Consider the following 23,967-nt stretch of genomic DNA (forward strand, 5'->3'; position numbering starts at 1 on the left):
ACCGGTAATCAACTCAGGGCTGAGTGATAAACACAATCTAAGGAGTGCGGAGGGAGCAGCACGTCTGCAAATTACATCCCCATGATCCAATATTGCTGGAAAATAATGTAAGCGTTGCTCTGTGTCTGTAAATAAGCAAGTCGTTCCTGACACATTTTTTGAAAATAAACTTAATGAGGTGATAGCACGAGTGTTGCGTTTACTGGTTGTTGTGCTCCTCCCATGTCGGCAAAAAAAAAATCTATTAACGCTGGTTAGATCACACGCTTTGAGTTTCTTAAACATGACTATAATAAAATTGATAATAAGGCTTGAGTTGCCCAAGCGGATATTGTAGGGAAATCTATTAAATGCGCTGACACTAAACCTTCAACAGATGTGATTTCGCGTTGGCAGTAAACAGTTTGCAGATAAAACACTGATTGAAAAAACTTTTAACATAATCTCGCCGGCATTACATTTCGGAAGAAAAGTATATGCTGATGCAAATTAGTCATATCCGTGCGTACTCTTTAGGAGTAAGGATTTAAATGAAACAAATTCCGAAATTGCCGGAGACAAGAGAAAGTCAGACCAGCAGGTAGAGGAAATTTTGGTGGCATGTGACCAAAATGACTGAGGGCAGATTGTCTCGGTTTGGGGGGAAACTGGCAGCCAGAGGACCTCTCTGGGCAGGAAGTGTCTGCTGATCATCTGCGTGGGTGTGTCTGAATGCAGACAGATGAGGAAGGGAGGGGGAGACGTACATGAAGATGAGACTCACTTGTCTCCCTCCAATCCGATGGAACTCACAGAGGGGCGGAGAACAATGGAGCGAGGCGGAAAGTCACAGGTTGTGCAAGGGCACAATGAGGAAACGCAGCCTCCACAAAGGGGAGAGTTTGAATGAGTGAGAGACACAGATGGGCAGGAAGAAAGGGGGAGAGAGTGACAGAGCGAGGGAGGGAAAGCTGTCGGCTTTCCCCCACCTTCCCTCCCTGCCTCCTCGGCTGTGTTGGCAGCGCCATGCTCTGGTGAAGAGAGATTACCAAAGCCCAGCCCGGGGTTGCATGTATGGACACAGTCATTACCTCTGCCCTGCTAACAAATGGCACTGCTGTCTGAATACAAACCAATGGCTGTCTGATCCGCCTCTCATCGAGGAGCTTCTGAGCCTTGATTTAGCAGGGAAGATGTAAAATTTGATAACTGCTCAATATCTTTATAGGCCCGTTTATCGTACTGTATTATTTTGTTTATAGGATATCGACCGTTGCTGGTTTACAACGCTGAGCAGTGGAGCCACAAATAAATCTTCTGACTGGGGATATTTTTTGTGAGCAAATATTTATCCCATTATGGGTGGGGGTGTGTAGTTTCTGAATTGTGCTCAAAATGGCCTCTTGGCTAGTTCACAGGAACATACATAGAGTTTGTGTGTGCATGTCATTGTGCTGGTGTCACCAGGACAATCTGTGCATTGGCGTCCGGCCACAGACTGCGTGGGGTTTGATTCTGGTCTGTCAGAACCCGCTGTCATTTCCGCCATCACTGTGGAGATTGTTGCAAACAGCCGAGTGGAGCTGACTGATGTCAAGATATACTTAGAAGCCAATCATGCAGCAAATCGAGGCACAGGGATCCCTGCAACAGAAACTGGCTGGTTCCCCGCGCTACAGTTAAAGCCATTCATGGGAAACATTTCAGCTCTGCCACTCACAGTTCATTTGCAGCAATGTTTTTGAGTGTCGCCTTTTGGATTAATGGGTACCAAACCCAGTCCGGACCACACTCTAGTTTTCTGTGCCTAATTTTTTGACACTGATGGTGTGGACTCAGTGCTGCCTGCCCTGTGTTTGAAAGATGGCCTTCGTTTCTGTTTAAAAAAAACCCAGCGACTGTCATAGCTCTCTGTTTTCTGTGGAGACAACCTGTCGTGTCATATCTGCGGATTCTCCTCCTCTCAGATGGCAAGGATAGATGGTCGCCATTACCCCAACTGAGAGTCGCGGTGCGCCATATGCTGCCTTTTTCTCTTCAAATAACATTTCTTTTTGCATCAAGCGTATGAGAGAAAATACAGGGCAGAGCGGCACAGCAAGCTGTATCACAAGTATTGCTCTCAGCTAGTCAGAACCATCACCTCCACATTAGCGGAGCAGGACGGTTAAAGCACCGACATTACAGTCTCTCACCTTCCTTTAGAGCTGCCCATGGTGCTTGTGGGCTGCTGCTGTATGTGAAAACAACGGAAAGGCCAGGGCGCTCTAATTAACTTCACCTGGCATTCTCGCTTACTGTGAACGTGTCTAACCTTTGCACAACCTCGCTAAGTCAACTTTCCTCTTAAACACCCAGGTTGAAAGTCTCATTTAATGTCAATAAGCAGATTGCCACCCTCCTCCCTGTACCAGCCACCTCCCACCCCATCCTTTCTTTTTTCTTAACCTTCTTTAGACTTCAGCAACAGATTTTTATTCAGGGCGGCCGTAGCACTTTGTGGTGGTAAATCAATAAAACAGTGTCCCCTATAACAGACCTCTGTGTTTTCCTTCCATCGATCCTGTCAGCTCAGATACATTCAAGAGCAAGCGAGGCGATTACCCTCAGCAATCCTAACTTTGATCTATACTACAGATGACAGGTGCCAGACATCAGCTCTGGGTAATTGTGATACTGAAAGGGGGCATCATTAATCATTCTTACTTGGCTGAAATTCTGTTGCTCATAATCGGTTCATGACCACTGTAGTGGATGTTTACTGCTTGCAGGCGTCCCCATCACCTTTTAACTTTTTTGCCACTGGAGCATGGAGCATCTTGTCATTTGCAATGCCATGACATGTTATGTATTTCAAGTTTTACATCTTATATGGCCTTGGAATGCCTCAGGAATCCCTAGGAGAAGCTAGAAAAACATTGCTGGAAGATCTGGAATACCGACACGACCCCACCCCCGGATAGGTGAAAGAAAATTGATGGATTTTTACAAGCAGTGTCAAGTGCAACTGTGAGACGTGCAATTTCCAAATATAGATGAAGGATTATGACAAATTAATCCTCCACTCATTCCAAACTAATTATTTACAGAAAAATGATTAAAAAATGTTGATGAAATACCCATTCTCCCCACCTTATTATCTCTGCACTATCAACTCTGCTGCAATTTGTTGCAACAAGAGATTATTTGGCTGAAATCATTTTGGGAATCAATCATGCAAGTCAAGTGGAAAAGCTAAACTTTGTCACTTGTACTTTTACAGAGGAAGACATCAAGTTCAAAAGATTTCAAGTCAATTATTTCATAGAGATGGTTACATTTCTAACTTGCGTTTCACTTTATTTTTAAAGCCCATGAGCGACCAAAGAGGAAAATTACAAAGGTGTCTTAGATTCTAATCATAAGTTAGTCAGCATCTCCTTGTATCGCAGCTCCAGCTAGTTTAATCCTCACACCTCAGCGTTTTCTCAATCAAGATTTAGCACGTTTGTTACCTGGAGGTCAAAATGGTAATTAAAAAAGCACCGGCTGAAAACGTTAATGTGTGTACTTCAAGGAGGTGTAGATTCCTGGGGAATAAGAAGTGGAGAAATTATATCAACAGGGTACAAGCCTGGTATAAAGTCAAAAGACACCGCCATCGTAAATGGTTCCCTGCAGCAATGAGCTCCAGAGAGACAAATGTTCAGGCAGCTTTTGGTTCCCAGCTGGGGCGAAGATAGAACGCGATTGAACAAACCTATAACACCTTTTGACTCTGTAGTATTACTACAGCAGCTCTGTTAAGATACATCCCATTTGAAATGTTCAAAAATAGAGGCTTCACTTTTTGGAAAGTGGAGTCTTTTTAAATGCAATTCCCTCTTGCTTTTGCTTTTCCATCACTGTGCTGTATTCTCTCTTTGACCCAGTACACTCAATTTAGGCAGCCCTGAAGATATTTACCTGTGACGTCGCAGCACCGTTTCTGCCTGTGAATTTGTTTAATTGCATCAACGATTTTGTGATTTTTCTTTTGTTTGTTTTTTTTTTGTAGTTGGTTTCTTTTTTGGTAACTTGAAACATATTGAGTCATCTTGAGCTTGACCTCTTCCTCTGCTCCTCAATTTGTCTGCTTTGTGCGGTTGACTCCCTTTGAGTTGTGGGTCAAAGCTATAACTCACACTCCGTGAGTTGAAGCAATCCCATCAGCGAGCTGCTGTGTCCTCATTCCTGTGTTTCCCCAGTGTCCGGCTCCTTTTGATCACTCTAACAGAAATGGATGGCACTCATACAGTGCTTAGATTAGACTGCGTGATGAGGTTCTGCACAGGGTTCAAGAGCAAATGATGTCTGACCTTGCTTGCGCATCCACCTGTCTGGGAGGTAGCCATTTTGATCCCAGACACGCAACCATTTGGGATTGCAGTTACAAAGCCTTAAATACACTTTGCTGGGATGTTAAGGCCTTTATCATGCAGCCTTGTGAACAAACTAAAACTGAATCCCTTTATCAACTGATTTAGTTTATACTGTGTGTTTGATTTATTAGTTTTAGTGCTCCTGAATGCAATCAGTCAGATTGATCCTGCCTCCTACTTTTCTTTTAGCTTGTATGAAACAAAAATAAGGCTCAATCCCATTTCAAATTTTAACAGTTAAAATCTCCAACTATCAAATGGGGCAACCCTTCAAGACCCTCTTACTCCATCAGTTGTCACTGATGCCATTTATTAAACTTCAGCAGCGGTTTCGTCTGTGGTTCAATCCTGATATTATCACAGTGCCATTTGCCATTTATCTGATGGAGGTGGACACTGCAATGTGTTCACAACTTCACACTTTCAGTCAAAAAAGAACTCTACTTCATTGACTACTGGCCATTAGCGATGATTTATAGGCTAAGCATTGCTTTATGCTTGTATACATTGATACAACTAGAGATTAGTAGTAGGGGCAAGTGGTGTATTGCAATTGGGCCTAAAAGTGGCCAGTGACCACTGAACCATTTATTTTCCTGCCCTAAATGGCCAATGTGTCGTACCAGTTGTTCAGACGTTAACTAGTAAGCTAGTTAGCTAACAACTGGCATACCGATTGTGTCTGTGGGAGTGGAACATTACTGTTTTCGTTCAGGCTAGCCTCTCACCAGAGACTTTGGTTCTTTGTTCTATTTCTCTCCAGTCTGCCTCCTTTGTCATCCCATGTCTGTATAAAACAGATTCATTTGACTCTTGTAGAAACATATTCAACATTTACTACTAACTCACAACTCGCACCATCCTGTGTGATTTTTCCACTAACTTTGTAAGCAGTCAACCCTCTAAAGTTTGCTTAGAGTTCTGTCTGAAGATGCAGTAATCATTTGGTTAAAGTGGTGCTTTGCTAAAATGCTCACAGTAACAATATACTAATGCAAAGCAGGTATGAGGTGTCTTAGCATGCTAACCTTTTCTAATTAGCACATAAAAACAAACTGATGAGGCCTCTAGAAGAGTCACCAAAGTTTGTTCAGAGGCGTAAATGTTAACCCCCTAGTAACATTAGGGAACAGACAGCCAACTCACTGATTAGCGTTTCCATCACAAATACCGCTTACTTTGCCCAAGAATCCTGAGCAATTTAAAGAGGTGTTCGGGGGCAAGAAGAACACCTGCAGGCTATTAAGGAGTTTCCTGAATATTAAAAAGAGTGACTATGTTGCATCTTTCTGAAGAGTCTGATGGATGTAGTCTGTTGTTTGTCCATATGAAGTACTCTGTTATCTACCTGTCCACCGTTAAGTTGATAGTAGAGTATGTGTAAGTTGTGAGATTGTAGCGATAATTAAGTCTGGTTATGCTGCAGAAATTAGTCAACACATGCAACTTAAGTTCACAAATTTCCCACAAAAATATCAATTCATTGAGCATGAAGGTTCATTCTTGAGCTTGGCAACAGAAGTTTGACAAAAAAAATCTCGAAAGGCTTGTAAATGGATCATAAGTTAAATTTTTTTTAATAGATTATATTTGTGACAAGAAATTTCATACTTGGGTCTCACATAGGTTCACACGCAGCATTTACCTACGAGGTCATGCTACAGCTTGGGAATTCACTGAAATCTTATGTTGCTGTGTACCAGGTTAGTAGTCGTGGAAAACGTGAGGAATCTGACAAATCTTGATTATTTTAATTCTACGTGATTGATCAGCAATTTAAAAGAGAATGGATAATGATAATCTGGAAGGACATTGGTCCATATTTGATAAATAGCAGCTACGATCCTCAGACGAGGGCTTGACAGTTATTTCTATTTTTCTTTTTACTCTATTGGCTGTGTTATGTTGTGGTTTCTCTCTTGTGACAAATGCACCTATTGTAAGTCACTTTGGATAAAAGCGCCTAAATGTAAATATATTTTGAGTTAAAACAACATATTTGATCACCCTTTAGCAAATGTTAGCATTTAACCACCTTCTCGATCTTACTGATGCTCCTAATCTTCACTATTGTCTTTTCAGATGTCGATCAATCAAGTAGTGAAATGTCAAAACATTTGTCAGTGTTCATATGTTTATACAACTTGCAAATGTGGCCATGTGACTTTAGTCTTTTGAGCACTCCTAAAAACAACCTTGAGATGTGGTTGAAAGTTTCATAAAAGGCCAGAGCTACACAGACTACAGAGTCAGTTTCATGTGAGCTTAGCTTTGCTCTTTACCTCTGTAGATCTTACAGGATGAAATGGAAGAGACAAAAAGTAGCGCAGACACTGAATTCTTTTATATTTGGATATGCTGTGTGGCGATGAAAACAGAGTGGGTCTCACCAGGAGGGACGTCTGAGAGAGTGCTTATACAAGGCTGTGCTGCTAGTTCAAAAAGTATTGCAAAGACATTTCTGTAATAAGTCTTCAGTGATATGTTAAGAAAGAAGAAAGTGACAGCAGAGCAGGTTGCTCGGGTAACAGACCTAATAAAGGATATGTGAAATATGGCGTTACATAATATGAATAAATTCTTAGATGAATAATTGAAGAGATAATGTGAAACATATGAACAGTGTATCCCTCATTTGTTGCTTTGTTTATATGAGTGAGAACCATGGGAAAGTTGTTCGGTAAAAAAAAAAAATAGCAAAGCTGTGAAGTAAAATTAATGTTGGTATTAAAGGAGTAGTGTGATATTTTGGGACATACAGTAGCTTTCTTGCCAAGAGCTAAAAGTTTGATACTACCGTCTGTTCGTTCAATATAAAGTTACAGCCTGCAGCAATTAGCTTAGCTTAACACAAAGCCTGGAAATAACAGCTAGCCTGGGACTGCCCAAAGGTAAAATAATCTGCCTGTCAGCAGCACTAGAGCTCATTAATTAACACTTGGTATCTCGTTTGTTTAAGTGTAAAAACGCTAAGTAGCAGTTTAAAATCGGGTCATATTCTGGACCGTTTCTTCGCCAGGAGCAGAAATGAGAAGTGTTTTCATTCGTCTCTTCAACCTCGCAGCAGGAAAGTGAATAAGCATATGTCTTTCCTCTGAGCTGAACATACAGCTGACCCTGGCAGGTGCGGAAATTTTTACATCTGTCACCTGAGACAAATATTCTTGGATCGCTAGCAAAAATGTAGCATACAAAAGTTGACACCACTTTTTTTATTCCATTGTTTGCACTAAAATAAGGGCATATTGTGGACCTGATTTCTGACACATCTGCACAATGTTTTTAGAGCACTTACTTGGGCAACCGCCTACGATGCTGCACCAGGATAGTTACCAACAACTGAGTTAAACATTCCCTTCCCTTCTTCTCTTCCAGATCCCGCAGATCAGCTACGCGTCCACAGCCCCAGAGTTGAGTGACGACAGGCGCTACGACTTCTTCTCACGGGTGGTTCCTCCAGACTCCTTCCAGGCCCAGGCCATGGTGGACATTATTCGAGCCCTTGGCTGGTCTTATGTCTCCACCATCGCCTCGGAGGGCAGTTATGGAGAAAAGGGAGTGGAGGCCTTCACACAACTCTCCAAAGAAGCAGGTAAAGAAAGGTGACCAGTGATGGGCACAGAGCAAGATCTTAATCTTGTATTTGTTTGTCTGATGTAAACATATACTGGCATTTTTTTCACCAGAGGAAGATCAGTTTTGCATTTGTATTTGCAAATCTGTTTTGGGTGAATGAATTATTGATCTGTTTGGCAACTTCAGCCTCAGTCCCCCTGTGAGTTGTTGAGTGTTACTGGAAATGTAGAGAAACAGCTTGTAGAGAGGATTCCATGTCACAATAATGAGCGTTGCATATACCCACTCTATTTAAATGTAACCATTTTAGATTCTTTTGCTGCATGCACACTTAAAATGAGGATTGTTTGGAAATGTCTGATGTCTTCTCTTTAGTCAACAGAGAGGAGGGAGATCGGTCTGCCAACTGGTCATTTGGGAGACACGAGTTTTGTTTTACACTCTGCCTTTTCAGTTTCAGTCTGCCTCATTTTTTTTTATCCCCGATAGTGAAAGTACAGGGCTGATAATGATGGTCAGTCAGTTTTGTGGTCAGTCAGTTCAAACTGCTCTGGTCTGATGGTGTGCAAGAGACAGCAGGGTTTTTAAATATTTAGCCTTTTTTGAAAAGGAGCTGGCCTTCTTCAGTGAATGTCTCCAGACATTTCTCTCAGACACCAAATGATTAAACAGAGAGAGACGAACCGCTGAATGGTCTAGAAGACAAGCTATTAGAACCAGTCCTGTTTGCCTGTTTGGTCCTGTAATGTAACAATAATGGTGATTGTTTAAAGTGGCAATGATCCTTTTCTCAGGCTTAACAGCTACATTATTAAGTTTACATTTGGGCTTTGAGAGGTTAGAATAAGGATTTTGAAGAGTGCTTACAACCAAAATTTGCATTCAGACAAGTTGTTGTGGTTTTGCCTCTAACTGGGCTGAAAATTGGGCACTTGCTTGACTCACCTGTATTTTCCACTTGCATGCTGATGGCATTTGGTGGTACATGAGTATCAGCAGCCATCACTGTCACCTGGAGACACTCAGTTGCTATCCGACACACTGTGTCGACCATCTTTGTCACATCATGTGGTTTGTTGTGCGCTGCTTTTGAGCTGAGACTTTCCAGTTTGTCTGCAAGATGAGGAAAGGTATACATTTCTACAGTTTATTGCAATCAGTTTGAAATGACTGACTATGAATACAAGAACCTTTTCCATGCACAAGAGGTGACAGTAGCTGTGTGTTCAGGACCCCAATCACTTTTGCACCTTTGTGAAAGAATCACTTTCAGCGGAATGTTGGGCTGGGATGCAAAAACTACCCACTCCATGATTCATGACAGCACATCCATGAAACTCTCGACAAGTCTTTTGCGACTTTCACCTGAACCTCATTGGATCCCAGTCCATTTCCCAAGAATCTGCAGGGAGTGATCGCTGTCTCTTCTAACAGACTAATGTGCGGAAACCTTGAAAATGAAGAAGGCTAATGATATCCCACAGGCACCGATCATAAGTCCAGCAAGCATTAATATTTGATCCGTGTGCATTTGTGTCCAGTGTAATCACTCATTAAAACTTTAAGAGGCTGTTTGTAGCTGTGAAATTTCTCTCGACAGAGAGAGGAAGAGAAAGTAGCCTGTGCAGGAGCGAATACGGAAAAATCCTGATTTAAGGCTTATTTTGAAAGTTTTAATTCATCTTCTCTCCTGTGATTAACACAGTGTCTTCCAGCTGGTTTTTCTCAGATGCATTTTTTTACTCCGATATATCTTTTTTTTTTTCTTATGCAAAGAGCAGTAAACACTGATATTATTATGACTTTTGAACGGCTACACGAAGAGTATGAAATTATAAGCCATTATTGTTGTTGACTCATCTTGCTGCTACCGAGCTGCAGTCACTTCGCAATATTCTGTATTTGTATACAAATGGGAATTATTTCCTCTGAAGGAAAGCCTCCCGTACCCAAGGCATCTTATCTTTAATAAACACATTATTTATGTAATAGCATAACTGTATATTCACAGGTCTCATTCAAAGGCAGTAGTTCTGCAGCAGAACTGCCTGGAATACATTTGAACACGGCATAAAAAGCAAACATCTTACTGAATATAGAAATAGAGAATATTTGGAAAATACCGTAAGATGTATTAAACACACATCCTTTTTAAGAAATTGCTAAGCTGTGGAACGACAACTACATTGTTTGGTGGATGTTTTAGTCTCGATGCAAGTTGATCCTCGAGGCCATGACTTGTTTTTTTTTTGTTTTTTTTTCTATGGCTGCTCTGTTTGGTTGCAGTGAAATGTCAGATGCATTACGAGGATTCTCACTTCACCACTTCAAGGAGAACCATCTAGCGGACTAATGCAATATGGCTGCCCATTACCCCAAGCTGAGACTGGAGTGATGGCCAGCCTGTATTGATCTCTTCTCTTTTTCTTCTACACACACTCACACACACACACACACACATATATACATACATACATACATCTATATCTATATATACATACATAGATCTATATCTATCTCTATATCCATATCTATATCTATATCTATATCTATCTATATATATATATATATATATATATATATATATATATATATATATATATATATATACACACACACACACAGATATATTGCAATTTGTTGCTCTGCTTTCTCTCTCGCCTGTTTAGGCACTGCTCCATTGTGCACCTTCATCCTGGCTCCAGGTGAAGCTGGCAGAGATTAATCTTGTTTGTATTTTTCTGTGTCTGTCTGGACTCAGGCCAGAGCGATGGAGTTCAGTTTTCCCATTTGATAAAAAGGCTCGCATTTGAGGAAAACCACCCACAAAGTATCACTGTGGAATTGATTGCAGCGAGTTGCCAACACAATGCGTTCTTGGATTCAGTCTGACACTGTGAGGGGGGGAAATAAATGTACCAGTAAAACATAGCACTCATATTCAGCAGTAGGAGAGGATTGGGGGAGGAAGCCTGATATATCTGCAAACACTGTAAAATCTTCCATGTTACTTGCTCATGGCATTTTGACATTGAAAGACACAGAGTATAAGGAAGGGCACACAAAAGTACAATATAAATGTCAGCTGCATGTCAGCCCATTTTGATGTGCGCCCACATGTTCATGTGTGGAGACTCTAGGGAGAGCAGGTCTGCCTTGTGACTGCTGAGGTGATAAATATAATTGCAGCATTATGGATCCCCTGGAGGTTTCGGTTTGGGGGTCGAATCCATCAAGAGCCTCTAATTTAAAAGGATTTGTATTTTACTAAGCAAGATGGGGAAGTAGGATTCCTCACCCTGGAGTGCATTTTCAGAATCGAGGGCATAGAAGATGAATAATTGAAGCAGTTAATGCAGTGCATGACCTATGGCACTCAGACAGATAAGCAGGGAACTTCCAAGAGCCTGATGAATTTGGCCATCATGATCATTAAGCTGTCTTTGATATATTAATCAAATGTGGGGCAGGGGGTAGGGGGTTCACGGTGCATATAGGTTTGATATTATGTTGTAGGATTAGAGGTTAAATGAATTAAGTGCAGCTTAAACTTTCAGTGTCACACACTGGCACATTTTCCAATGTGAGCAAATATTTCCACTTTTAGTATTTATATTCAAGACGTTTCCTTTTCACGCTCCTGACTGTCAGGAGTCAAAACACCTTTTTTGTACGACATGGTTTTCCCAGTCAGGTCCAGTGTTAATTTGATGCTTAGCAGGAGGTAGCGGATTAGCCTAATGCTAACCTTGTTTTATGATGTAATGTAACAGAGTTGAAATTGTGCACACAAGGCTGCTAACAACCTCAGTAATGAATTGATCCTGAGTGATTAAATGTTACACACTACAATACTTAAGCATGAAAGCTCATTTTGATCCGTTCCAGTTACTTTACTTTAACGCTGTTAATGCAAACACAAGCCCTATAGAACATATCCAAACAGTGCCCATCTTCCTCTGGTCACACTCAAGGTCGAAAGCTCAAATGCAGTTATTCAGGGGATATAAAGTCTTACTGCAGTGTTCTAGGTTAAAAGTCATAAATATAAGGAATCTGAAAAACCGTTACCATTTCAGTGCCTTCTGATTGATCACCATCTGTCAAGACATAATATAGTGAAATTCTGTAAGCATGTAGGGCCATATTTCAAGGTAAAACAACATATTTGATAACCTATATGTGTTAGCTGTCTTGCCATTTCTTCACCAGACCTCAGAAATGTTCTGCTTTAGTCAGTAGAGTTAAGTGACATTCAGCGGATCACATCTTTCTGTGTAACGCTCATACAGATTACATCCAACACAAAAGAGTGTTCTGAGCGCTTCAACAGTGAGTGTTTTGTGTGGCATGAGGAGACTGGCAAGAGATGCCTGCTAAGGATGAGCATTGATACTTCAGAATTAATTTGCCTCTGCTGTCATATTGTGCAATGCTGTCAAATGGTCATGCTCATTTGGAAGTGGTTATACGCCAATTTTAGCTCCAGCAGGAACAAGTGGGTTATCAAAAATGTTCTTTTACCCTGAAATGTGGCACGATGCCCCTCCAGATTTTCACTGTCCATCATCTTTTCAGTTACTGATCAATCTGGATGCTGTAAAATGACAACAATTTGTTTGTTTAGCTTGACAACATGGGAAAGTGGCCACTGTGTGAATATGTTCTATGCCAATCAACTGTACAGAAACTCTTAATTTCTTGAGAAGGCTCTCTACTCATTGAGTTGCAAGGGTAACATTAACGCTTGAAATATAGCTTTGCCATCTTTTCTTAATGTGATCTAGGCTAAAGTCTTGTTTTATGTTGTTGATCTTAAACTACAAAAAGAAAAGTTATTTGAATGGTTGTGAGGATTAAAAAACACAATGTGTCACAGTTGTCCTGATGGATTGTAGACAGGCTCCAGAGCGAGTCACATACAACACCAAGTGGTGATGTGTGGTACTACTGGTTCGGTATATGGCTTAATAACATCCTGGTTTGAAACATTTGTCATAAGCCCAACCCTACCGACCACATTGGAAGGCAAGAAGAGTGTCTTGCTATTCAGAATCGTTTAAACATGAGGATAATGGAGCACATTTTCTGATAGCCTCTCCCGAAAGGCTTTCACAGTGTTGCACTTAGTTGTTCCCATTTAAATTGCCTCTATCAGATAGGTGGTGGTGGGTTTTCAGTGCTGTTCCACCATTTGACAAAGCAGTTGTGATCAAGCATAATGGTGACTTAAGTGGCAGCCAGAGCTGTAGTTCTATACAATCCCATTTCTTGGATAAGACTTCAATGAACTGGAGTGAAACACTCTCTTTTCTCAGAGCCTGACATTCATCTTCTTCACATCAAATATCTATAGCCAAGACAGACATGCAGCTCTTCTATAAACCCACTGTCTGAGTCAAGGACTCTTTCAAGTCCACACGGTGCCTTCTAGTGACAGGTGAGGGCGGTCCAACCCACAACGCAGCACTCTGGAAGCACAGATACAATACTTACATTTCCATCATACCTGCCTCCCTGACAAACTGACTGACTGACCACCTGACTGAAGACAGATGAGGTATTCTGCGGGCATTCAATAATTTAGCTGCTGGTCCACAGCCTGTAGAGCAGTCTTAAAACTGCAGCGTGCTCAGTTCTGGTGCTCTTTCTCTCTCTCTTAAGATGGGATCTGCTCCAAATGCTTCTTATCTTCATCAGTGGTTCCTGTGGTCTCTGTATTATCGACTGTTGTGACCTATAATATATCTCTGTCCATAATATAACTCTTCACACAAGCCTGCAGTTTTTGTTTTTTTCCATAGTTGAGTTAATGCATTTTCATGAGATTTAAATTCTCAACAAAAAAAGTTTTTCCCTTTTTTTTTTCCCTTTCTAGAATTAATCTGTGTGATACCTGGAACTGAAACATGCTGCTAATACGCCAGAATCATATATTATACAGTGCTAGTGTTTCCTAGAAACAGAAACCTTAAAGTGTGTCGTACCAGAGGCTTTCTGGATGAAATCAACCAAAATCTGTGCTGAAACTGAAGCTTTAGTGTCGTCCCTAGGAGACCTACAATGCTGGCTGTTCTGCACAAATGACAGCGAGCACGTTTCATTTTAACAGGATACCACAAACCCTTAAGCAACAGATAGGCCATTTGTGGGATCTCCATTTTTATGTTTAGTCCACTTAGGGAGGATAACAGCAGCCATCCCAGAGGTCTTTTTGGCTCATCCAGGATGTTTTCTAGCATTATGAAACATTTCTAATTCTGCCTGCTGATACTTGAAAAATGGATGGTTTAGAGGAGGTTCAGCAGTTGTCATTTCGCTATCTTCTGCCTTTAGAAATGCCACAGTAAACCGCGACTGGAGATGTGTGATCTGCCAGCTAAAAGCTGTTTATATCAAAGTAATGAGCCTGAGGAGACTGGCAATTAGGAGATTCTTTTTCCCTCCATTTCTCCGTCTACTCAGGGAAACTTGAACTGAAAGGTTATTGGGTAGGCTATTAAAACGCTTGAGTGGGAGAAATTTTAATTGGTTTGGGTAGAGCTTTGCTGTTGACACGGGCTACTGCCTCAAGTCTAGGCCTACAGTAGTGAAGATGTTCTATTGCACAGGTGATCATATCATCTGTTTATCCAAAGTGGCTCAGAGGTTAGCTTGTCCTCCACACCTATCATTACCACACCAGAGTGAAGCAAAACTCTATTATTCTTTTTTGCAAGATATAATTTAGCTCCTCTACCCGATAATGAGCTGTTGAATGTAACCCTGAACACAACAATACCTGGGAAACTGCTAAAAGCCAATTGTAATAATATACTGTGCCAAATGTCTAGCAAGTATTTAGTAAAGCACGGAAGCAATCAGTCCCCTTCATCGTGTACAAACTCATTAGCAGTGACCTGTCTGAGAATGATTTATTGTCAGTATTAATATCCTCTTTGTTTGTTATCGCCGGCTGTACTATCTGATTGGTTCTGGGTCCAACAAGAGATGTTTGATAATGACTTTAAATGAAAAGTCGATGGCACGCTGTTGGATTTTCTGGAATCCATAATGTGAAATCTGTAGCTTTATGTCCCTGTTGAAGTGGACCATTGAATCTGTTACTGCCGATCTGTTCATAACTCTCCCACTCTGCGGAATGATTCTGGTGTTCAGTCGGAGGGCGCAGTCTGAGTGTTATATTGCACGCTGCTGTGGTTTTCAGATCATTGCCAAAATGTAAATGTATACACTGTAAGACTATCATTTAGACACTGTAGCGCACATGACAGCATCATCAAAGACCTGCTATTGTGTACATGTGTTTTCCATTTCCATTGGAAGAAAAGCAGCTATTGTGACCCGAGGCTTTTGTGTACGTGCATATATCTTTGTATACGCGTGAGTGAACGTGTCAGATCAACCCAGAGGCCTGATCGTTTCTTACTCCTTTCCCATTAAAAAGGTGGAATCTGCATCGCCCAGTCTTTGAAGATTCCCCACAACCCCAAGCTGGAGGATTATGACAAAGCCATCCAACAGCTGCTGGAAACGCAGCACTCACGGGCAGTCATCATCTTCGCCAGTGAGGAAGACATACGGTGAGGAGCGCTTCGCATTCTGGTTTCAACCATGTTGCTCAAGCACGCTGATGGCATGCCATGTTGAGGTCTTTAATCTCTGAGTAGCAGCTCCTGAAGACAAGCTCGAGGCACAGATTTACCATGTGTACTACACAAACATACCTCCAAAAAACACAAATACAAGCAGGCCTCAGAGGAGAAGCGGGGATACAGATCAGAACAAAAACAACAGAGGTATTGTTTCATTTACAGTGGCCCTAGGGAACTGTTGCGAAGAAACACAGAATAAAACATTTAGTGCCTGTAAATTCAGAATGAATAATACAAAGGTGGACGTATGAGTGAAATGTAAAGGAAAAAAAAGTATATGAGTGAAATGTAAAGGAAAAAAAAGTATATGAGTGAGAAAACGGGGCTGTTATCGTCGAACAAAAGATAAAAATAACACAAAACATGTACCAGTTGAAACACAATATCTATAGTTTCTCTGCGGTTGCCTCTCACCTTTAATGAGATAAACCGGAGAACAATACTTGACCATGAGCTGTAATGTCCAAAAGAAACGCTTAAAGCTAGCTGTGCCTCTGTGTAATAGATATTAGATTGCACACACCTCCCGTGTTCTCTCCAAATTCACACATGAATGTCCTTGCAGGGGAGTTCTCAATGCAACCAAGAGGGCCAATCAGGTAGGCCATTTCCTGTGGATTGGATCTGACAGCTGGGGGGCCAAGAGCAGCCCGATCCACCAGCTCGAAGATGTAGCAGTGGGGGCAGTCACCATACTGCCCAAACGCTCCTCCATTGAAGGTACGCACACACCGGTACACACAAACAGATGCACTCTGCACGCTTCACCACATGCTGTGTTACCGTATTGTATTCTACTCTGCTGTTTTTTTTTTTGGTGTAATTGCTTTTTATAAGTTTTTTGTTTTTTTTACTAAAAGTGTGTTTGCGTGTTTGTGTGTGTGATCATTGCAGACTACAAAAAAACCCGAAACATCAATAAATAAATAGACAATTTTTTGGTCACAATTGACACCTTAGAAAACAGTTAAGTACCTTAAAGAGAATGATGATATAAAGATTCATTTATCTGAAGCATTAAGATTAAATCATATAAATAAGTGATTTAGCAGTATTTAATAATTCAAAACTGGTAAAACTTTTCTCTTTCTTTTTAGTATTAACATACATAATTGACTCAAACGTGCACTGTCTGTACAATGTACAGAAGCCTAAAATATTGAAAATATATTTATATATTATGAAACCTCTGCAAACGGCAAACTGTCCCCTTCTGTACTCACTCATAGATACCAGCAGAAGTCGCACATTCTTTCCTGAAGTAGAAGTACAGATACTTGTGTAAAAAAAAAAAAGACTTGTAAAAGTAGAAGTACTGATTCAATTTCTAGTTGCATAGGCTCTAAAATGTACTCAAAGTATAAAAGTAATAAATATCCCTCTGAAGGACATTTCTACAAGCCATTTCTGTGCTAATAACTGAACCTGAAGTCATATCAATATGATTCAAAGACTATTAAACAGTAAAATCAGTGGGATTTGTCCGAGCTGTTAATAAACGCACTGGGAGGATAGTTGATTGTTGAGTCTCATTCCCAGGATGTCGAATACTGACATTTGTGGTAGGTAAAGCGTTGAAAATAATTGAAGATTCCCCTCTAATGCATTGAATAAAAATGCCTGTTACTCCTCTGATCTAAGGAGTACAGATATTGTGTTAAAATGTAGGGAGTAAAAGTAGGATAAATACAGATAACTGAAGTACAGTAACAAAGTATTTGTAAATACTTTCCACCTCCACCTCCACCTGATTCTTTTCATCAGGCATTATTCCCTGAGAACTTAATGAAAATGTTGAAAAACTTGCAATGTTAAGGAATTGAAACAAAACTGTATGGATTCCTCCCTGTATCTGGATCAGCGCCAAACGTTAAGCAGGTCTATTCTGGGCTGAGGCGCAACCTCCATCCAAGTTACATGAAAATCTGTTCCATGGCTTTTGTGAAATCCTGCCAACAAACCAACAAACAAATTAGAATTAGAGCACATACCTTCACCAAGGCCAACAGTCCCCTTTAATTCAGTCAAGCTTAATCCAGTTTCAATTAAGACATTCTGAGTGGTGGCCAGATCTGGATTTTTATTTCCATCTGCTTCAAATTGTACTCACTCATACGTCATAGATTCTTTTCATCAAGACCATGCATTATTCCCTGAGGGAAAAAACCCTGTCTTTTAGTGTTAAAGAAAATGAGAAAAAATCCTGGATGTGTCTCTTTATCCTGATCCACACCAAAGGTTAATGGGGTCTGTCCTGCGCTGCGACCCATCTTCCATCCAAGTTTAGTGGAAATCTGTTCAGTAGTTTTTATGTAACCCAGCTGACAATTCAACCAACAAATGGACAAGGATGAATCTGACCTCCTTGGTCGAGGTAATGAACAAACATCAGTGACAATGAATGCATTTAATGTGATATTTTATGATGGCATATTCCCATCTTACTTTTTCATGTACCCACATTTCCACCTGCCTCATCTATTTCTACTCCAGCCGGCAATTTTCTACCTTTCTCAGAATGACTTTACTCCTCAGAGAACAAGTGTGACCTTGTCGCGTTTGGCCTTGGGTTACACATGACCAGACTAGAGTCAGTGTGGACAAATTGGCTGCTTTAGATGTAAACTGTGTCACCTTTTGCACTCAGCGCAGATATAGTCATCAGAGTGTCTTTCCTTGTTTAGGCTGAGAATACCAATTCTCTGCCTGCTGTCTGTGGAGAAATTGTTATTTCTGGTCTCTGCTGTACCATTGTTGAAAGGGACACAGAATTATATGTCTGAGAGAACGCTTTAATTAAATTTTTATTATTAAGCATTGGAGTTTTTTTCATCGTTTTAACATTTTCTGTAATTACACTCCAAAAAGAAATACCATTTTGAGTTGTTTTTTAAGTGCTTAGGGGTGGATTTCTCTCGAAAACTCGAGTTTAAATAAATCCACCCACAACACAAAAGGGAGGCTAACGAGGGATTTCTAGTGCCCGGAAAGACATTTACAAATTCACAGCAGAAATAGAATATTCTCTGCGTATACCATCTATTACGTTCCATCCAGTGTCACAATCCTAATAGCCGCTCATCATCACAATCGAGGAAATCTGAGAGTCGGAGTTTTATGAAGCTTTCCTTAATTAGGGAGGGTTTGGCCAGGACGAATGTACACTCCGGAGACTGTGAGAATATCATTAATCCTCCATGCATCATTGATGGTCTTTTGAAAAGAAAAAGCAGCTGAGTCACACAGCTCTGATTAGCCATTATCACCTCTACCCACGGCTCAGCTGATATGACTGGATAACAGAGAGTGTGGAGACACAGACGGACGCAGACTTTTTTAAAAGTGTCTTTCTGTAACAAATGGTAAAAAAAAAAAAAAAAAAACACTGCGTAATGAATTTTGCAGTGGAGTTTTGTCCCAGCTCAGTTTCCTGACCCACATTGGGTGGGAAAGTTGCACAAACAAAAGAACAAATTCGGCACGCAGGCTTTTTCTTTTTCCGTTTGTTGCCACTCTCCTAGAACCACTGCTTCACACAGACACCTAAGCCCCTGTCGAAATTAACGTCGAGCTAATACATCATGCTTTCAATCATCTCTATTGTAATGGATTTTATGAAGTGAAGAAAACCTGTTCAGCACCTACCAGACCTCGCAGCCTCAGGCGCCAAGCTGCGGCACCACTTACATCCCATCGTTATTTATTATGCATCCTGTTTTTTAATTAATGTAATTTCCTGGATGAAAGAAGTGATTAAAGTACCACGGGGTTTGAGAGGAAGAGGAACCACCGTGGTCAAATTTTGATGAAGTAGTGCTTGCTGGTGCGCTTCCAACACCTAGCGGCCACCTCCGCCACACCACCTCCACCTCCACCACATCACTGCTACAGAAGTTTCGCTTCATTTCCTCCAGGTTTGAATTGGTTGGTAATTGGTCCGGAACTGAGCCATTCTCCTCTTTCCTCTATTCCCAGGGTTTGATGAATACTTTACTGCGCTCACCCTGGAGAACAATCGCAGGAACGTGTGGTTTGCAGAGTTCTGGGAGGAAAACTTTGACTGCAGGCTCCTCAGTGCCTCGAAGAGAGAGGACACCAGCCGCAAATGCACAGGTACACAATTTCAGACCAGAACAAAGTGGGGACCCTTTTGTTTTACACTAATAGACGGTGCATATTTTCAAATCAATGTGAACTGAACCCTTTGCTCACATTAGAAGCTGCAGATAGGCTATTGGGGATTTAATTCAAGCCCTCATGTCTGCAGCACAGCCAGAAAGTCTAACACCAGGTGTTTCTACCCAGCGGGTGCAGGACAGGCAGAGTTTATTATTAGAATAATAATGCACCACGTTCTTAGTCATGCTACAGTTACAGACTGTCTGCTCCTGTGGCTAATGTCCTGTAACTCTTCAATCCCATATTCCCTCTTTTCCCCCTTAACCCAGTCACCTTGACAGCTCAGCACAGTCGTGCAGTGTGTACTAACTGAGCAGAGGCAGAGTAGACTTTATTTAGGTTGGGAAAATGACAGACAGCTAAGTGAATACTGCTTATGCCCCCGTTCCTTATTTGCATTTCTGCGGTAACACTGATGATAGCGTGGTTGCTAACAGTGATGCATGTTCGTATTACCTAAACTCTTGACTGCCAACGGTGTGACAGGCATTGCACTGCATGTATTATCTGCAAGGATGATGCCTCTGATGTGGGATGCTGTATTAATCTTGCTTGCATACGTAATGAAGGTAATGGCAGCGTGACACAAATTACTGTTTGCTAAAGGATTTCTTTTCCTTTATAATCTCCTGTTTGCCGTCTTTTATCGTGTATCAAAGACAGAAGATGCTCGTCCACTCCGTGAGCCCCACAAACACTCTATAAAACGACTGTAAATGTCTTTTATCCTCTCGGCGATTCAACTGGCAAAGGCTGCACCACTGCCTTTATGTTCTTTTTTTTTTCTGTCTTTTATAACACAAGCTGAGCTGATATTTATGAATGTTAAATACAAACGGGAGGCTTTTGAATTCAAAGACTGTCCGTTTAGCACCATATGGTGAGCACTGAAAGGCAGGTAAAAAGGTTACATGTGTGCTGTAAATGTATGTTAAGTTCTGAGAAATGGGCTGAAATGCCAGCGCAGATTGCTTTTGACCTCCTTCAGTTTATGCAAGTCTCCCACATTCTGTATGTTTCCTATTAACACCATGCGCTCCTCCGCTGAGACCTCCACGTGAACCATGAATAGCCATCACTGAGGGGAAAATTGTCTTCTTGGATTCTCTGTTATTTCCTCACTGATGCTTCTTTGTTTACTGGTAGCTTGAAATATTAAAATCACAATGATAATTATGGTGATCACGATGATGATGATGATTATTATTAAAATAATACTAGGATTTTTGCTGTTTTAATTTCCATTCACTCCGGGAAGTGCCACATTTCGGAAAATAGCTCATTCAAATTTGAACAAAAACAAAAAACCCGGCAGAGGTTGTACATTACGCATTCAGGCAGTGTCATCAACAGCGTGAGGCAAAACCTTTACTGCAGCCCAGTGAAAGCAGTGAAAGGGCAGTATAGTGGGAAGAGGATATAAAAGAGCAGAAAGCCACGGTAGAAGAGTATGTTACTAAAGTTCACGGTAATCTTCATCACCTTAAAGATGGGACAAGTGAGGTCCTTTCTTTGCAGCCTATTACTCTAAAATGCACCGCAGTAATTCAATCTGAGTCTGCTCTATTTGACACAAACACGTTGTCTCACAGCTCAGCTTGATATTTTCCACGTGGGAACTAAATGTGTCTTCTTATTTCCTGTGCCACATTGTACCTTTGGGTGTAATTCCCTCAAAATCCAAACTAAACTAACTGGCAGCGAATAGTAAACGGAGGAATAAAAATGAAGCCGGGGATGATAGGCAGCACTGAGAGGATGTAATGTCTTATAGTTTATGGTGCATTTGGCCGTAAATCTCTTCCTCTTCCTTCTCTTCCCCTCAGGCCAGGAGCGCATCGGGATCGACTCCAAGTACGAGCAGGAAGGGAAAGTGCAGTTTGTGATTGACGCCGTGTACGCCATGGCCCATGCTCTCCACAACATGCAGAGGGACTTATGTCCCGATCATCCTGGCGTTTGTCCACAAATGGAGACTGCCGAAGGAAAGACGCTGCTCAAGTACATACGCAACACCAGCTTCAACGGTAAGTGACAGGATGTGTTGTTGATAAGTATAGTTAAATGAGTTATGTTATCACTTTAGGCAGAGTTTTGAAAATCTGTGTTTCAAAACGTATTGTGGAGATTCTCGATAAGAGCAATACAACATCCATGAACTTATGAAGGAACCACCTATAAACATGAGGGGGAAAAAAAATCTAATTTCTCTCAGTGATTTAGTTAATTTCGGATTCTGACTACATTAGTTAAAGTTAAAATTCTACATTCTGGGAAAATATATTGGTTTTCCTGCTGGGAGTTAGATGAGAAGATCGATACCACTCTTGTGTGTGTTGCATATGAAGCTACAGCGAGCAGCTGGTTAGCTTAGCTTATCATAAAAACTGAAAACAGGGGGAAACACTTGAAGAAGCGTGGCTCACCTTGAAAGCTCACTGAGTAACATGTTATATTTTGTGTGAAAAGGAGTTGGAGTGGTTTTTACAAAAGGGTTATGTACTGAGGTCATTCTTGGCATTCGAGACGTAGTTAAGGACATAACCTCCTGTACAGTAAAATGGTAAATTGTCATTTTCGTGAAGATTGAACAAACAAAACGCAATGTGTTAATTAGCTTGAGAGTTGCTGGCAGATATTTTAATTATTGGACCAAGTAAGTTTAGGTGTTTGTAGCTTGTATGGTGAGCTAAACTTACTGTTTCCTGGTGCCAGTAAATGATTTTCTCCACAGGCATGAGAGAGTGGCATCAATCTTCTCATCAAGCTCTACGCAAAGATTGCCCCAAATAATCACATCTTAGCGAGCTAACTATAGCATATTAATGTTGGCATTAAGCTCAAAATATAGCGAACTCTGACATGCTTGAGTGTCTGGTGTGAGCTCATTAAACATCAGGAGAGCTAGTGATAAGGGCTGTCTCGCAACTGTGGCTCAGGATGTAGAGCAGGTCGCCACTAATCTGAAAGTCAGTGACTTTATCCCTGGATTCCCTGGCTTACGTCAAAGTATCCTTGGGCAAGATACTGAACCCCAAATTGCTCCCGATGGCTATTCACCAGTTGATGTATGTGTTTGACTGTGTGTGTGAGGGAGAGAGAATGGCTGAGCAGAGAAATGTCGTGCGGTGCTTTGGATAGGAAGCACTGTATCGCTCCTGATTAGCAGGTCAGCACCTTGCATGGTAGCGGCTGCCATCAATGTAAGAGTGTGTGTGTAAATGTGACAAGTGTTGTAATGCGTTTTCAGCAGTCGGTAGATAAATGCCATTTACCATTCAGTCTTTGTGTAACCCTAACTACTACTGAACCACTACTTTATACTCAAGTACTTTAGTCTAATTTGCAGTCAATTTCAAGTGAAGTCATTCTTTTGTGTATAGCCCAGAATTACAATCACATTGACTCAGTGAGCTTAACAATGTGTATATTGTGCATCTGTGATTGACCCTAAATTCAAGTAAGGAAAAAAAAAAACCTTGTAGCAGGTAAAGAAAGAAAACAAAGGAGAGCCACAGACGAGGGTTTATTTTCTCCTGGGACGGACAGACGTGCAGTAGATGCGACATGTACAGAGTGGACCAAAGACCACAATGACAACATATGTGATACATGAGTGTATATAACATATGTGTGAAGAATTTAAAACTTAATCTGATAAACACAATTGTAGTAGGACGTAGGAGCCAGAGTCATCTTAGGTTCATACTAAAAAGTAGGCAAGAAGCTGATACTGTGGGTACTGCTGTGTTTTATTCATCACATGCAGTTTGTGCACTGGCTACAATTTTGAAATCTACATTCAGTTTCATTCGTAGCTTAAAGCGTCACAACACTTTCTGGATCTGTGAAATATTTTAAGCCAAAGTGATATATTATGAGTCTGCCCATACTTGAACCTCTACATTATTCAGTCCCGTGCAGAAAAGTGATGTGGAAGATACTTAACAATTAATGGAAATAGCTATTAATGACAACTGCCCTGGAAAGTGAGTGGAGGAAGAGAGCCAAATGGGAGATGAGCTTAGAACAAGAGAGGCCCTTGTCATTACAAATGTGGCGGCATGTATGTCAGCCTCTGATCATTACAGGCTCCTCTGAAGTACAGTGTGTCTTCACAAAATGTTCTAGATAAGATTCAGCCGTTAAAAGTAAAGGATCAGCGTAAACTGCTCACA

At 41.1% G+C, this 23,967-nt stretch overlaps 1 protein-coding gene across 1 annotated transcript in view; it reads left to right on the forward strand.

Moving 5' to 3' along the window:
• Positions 1–23,967, forward strand: part of LOC115585039 (metabotropic glutamate receptor 7-like) — a 75,181-nt gene that overhangs the window by 25,961 nt on the left and 25,253 nt on the right. Inside the window, exons 2-6 of the mRNA XM_030423066.1 lie at positions 7,755–7,971; positions 15,403–15,538; positions 16,176–16,330; positions 19,586–19,723; positions 21,616–21,816. Of these exons, the coding sequence (XP_030278926.1) occupies positions 7,755–7,971; positions 15,403–15,538; positions 16,176–16,330; positions 19,586–19,723; positions 21,616–21,816 (847 nt within the window). The remainder of the gene's footprint in view (positions 1–7,754; positions 7,972–15,402; positions 15,539–16,175; positions 16,331–19,585; positions 19,724–21,615; positions 21,817–23,967) is intronic.

The sequence above is a fragment of the Sparus aurata genome, chromosome 7, assembly GCF_900880675.1.
Source record: "Sparus aurata chromosome 7, fSpaAur1.1, whole genome shotgun sequence".
NCBI classification, from domain to species: Eukaryota; Metazoa; Chordata; class Actinopteri; order Spariformes; family Sparidae; genus Sparus; species Sparus aurata.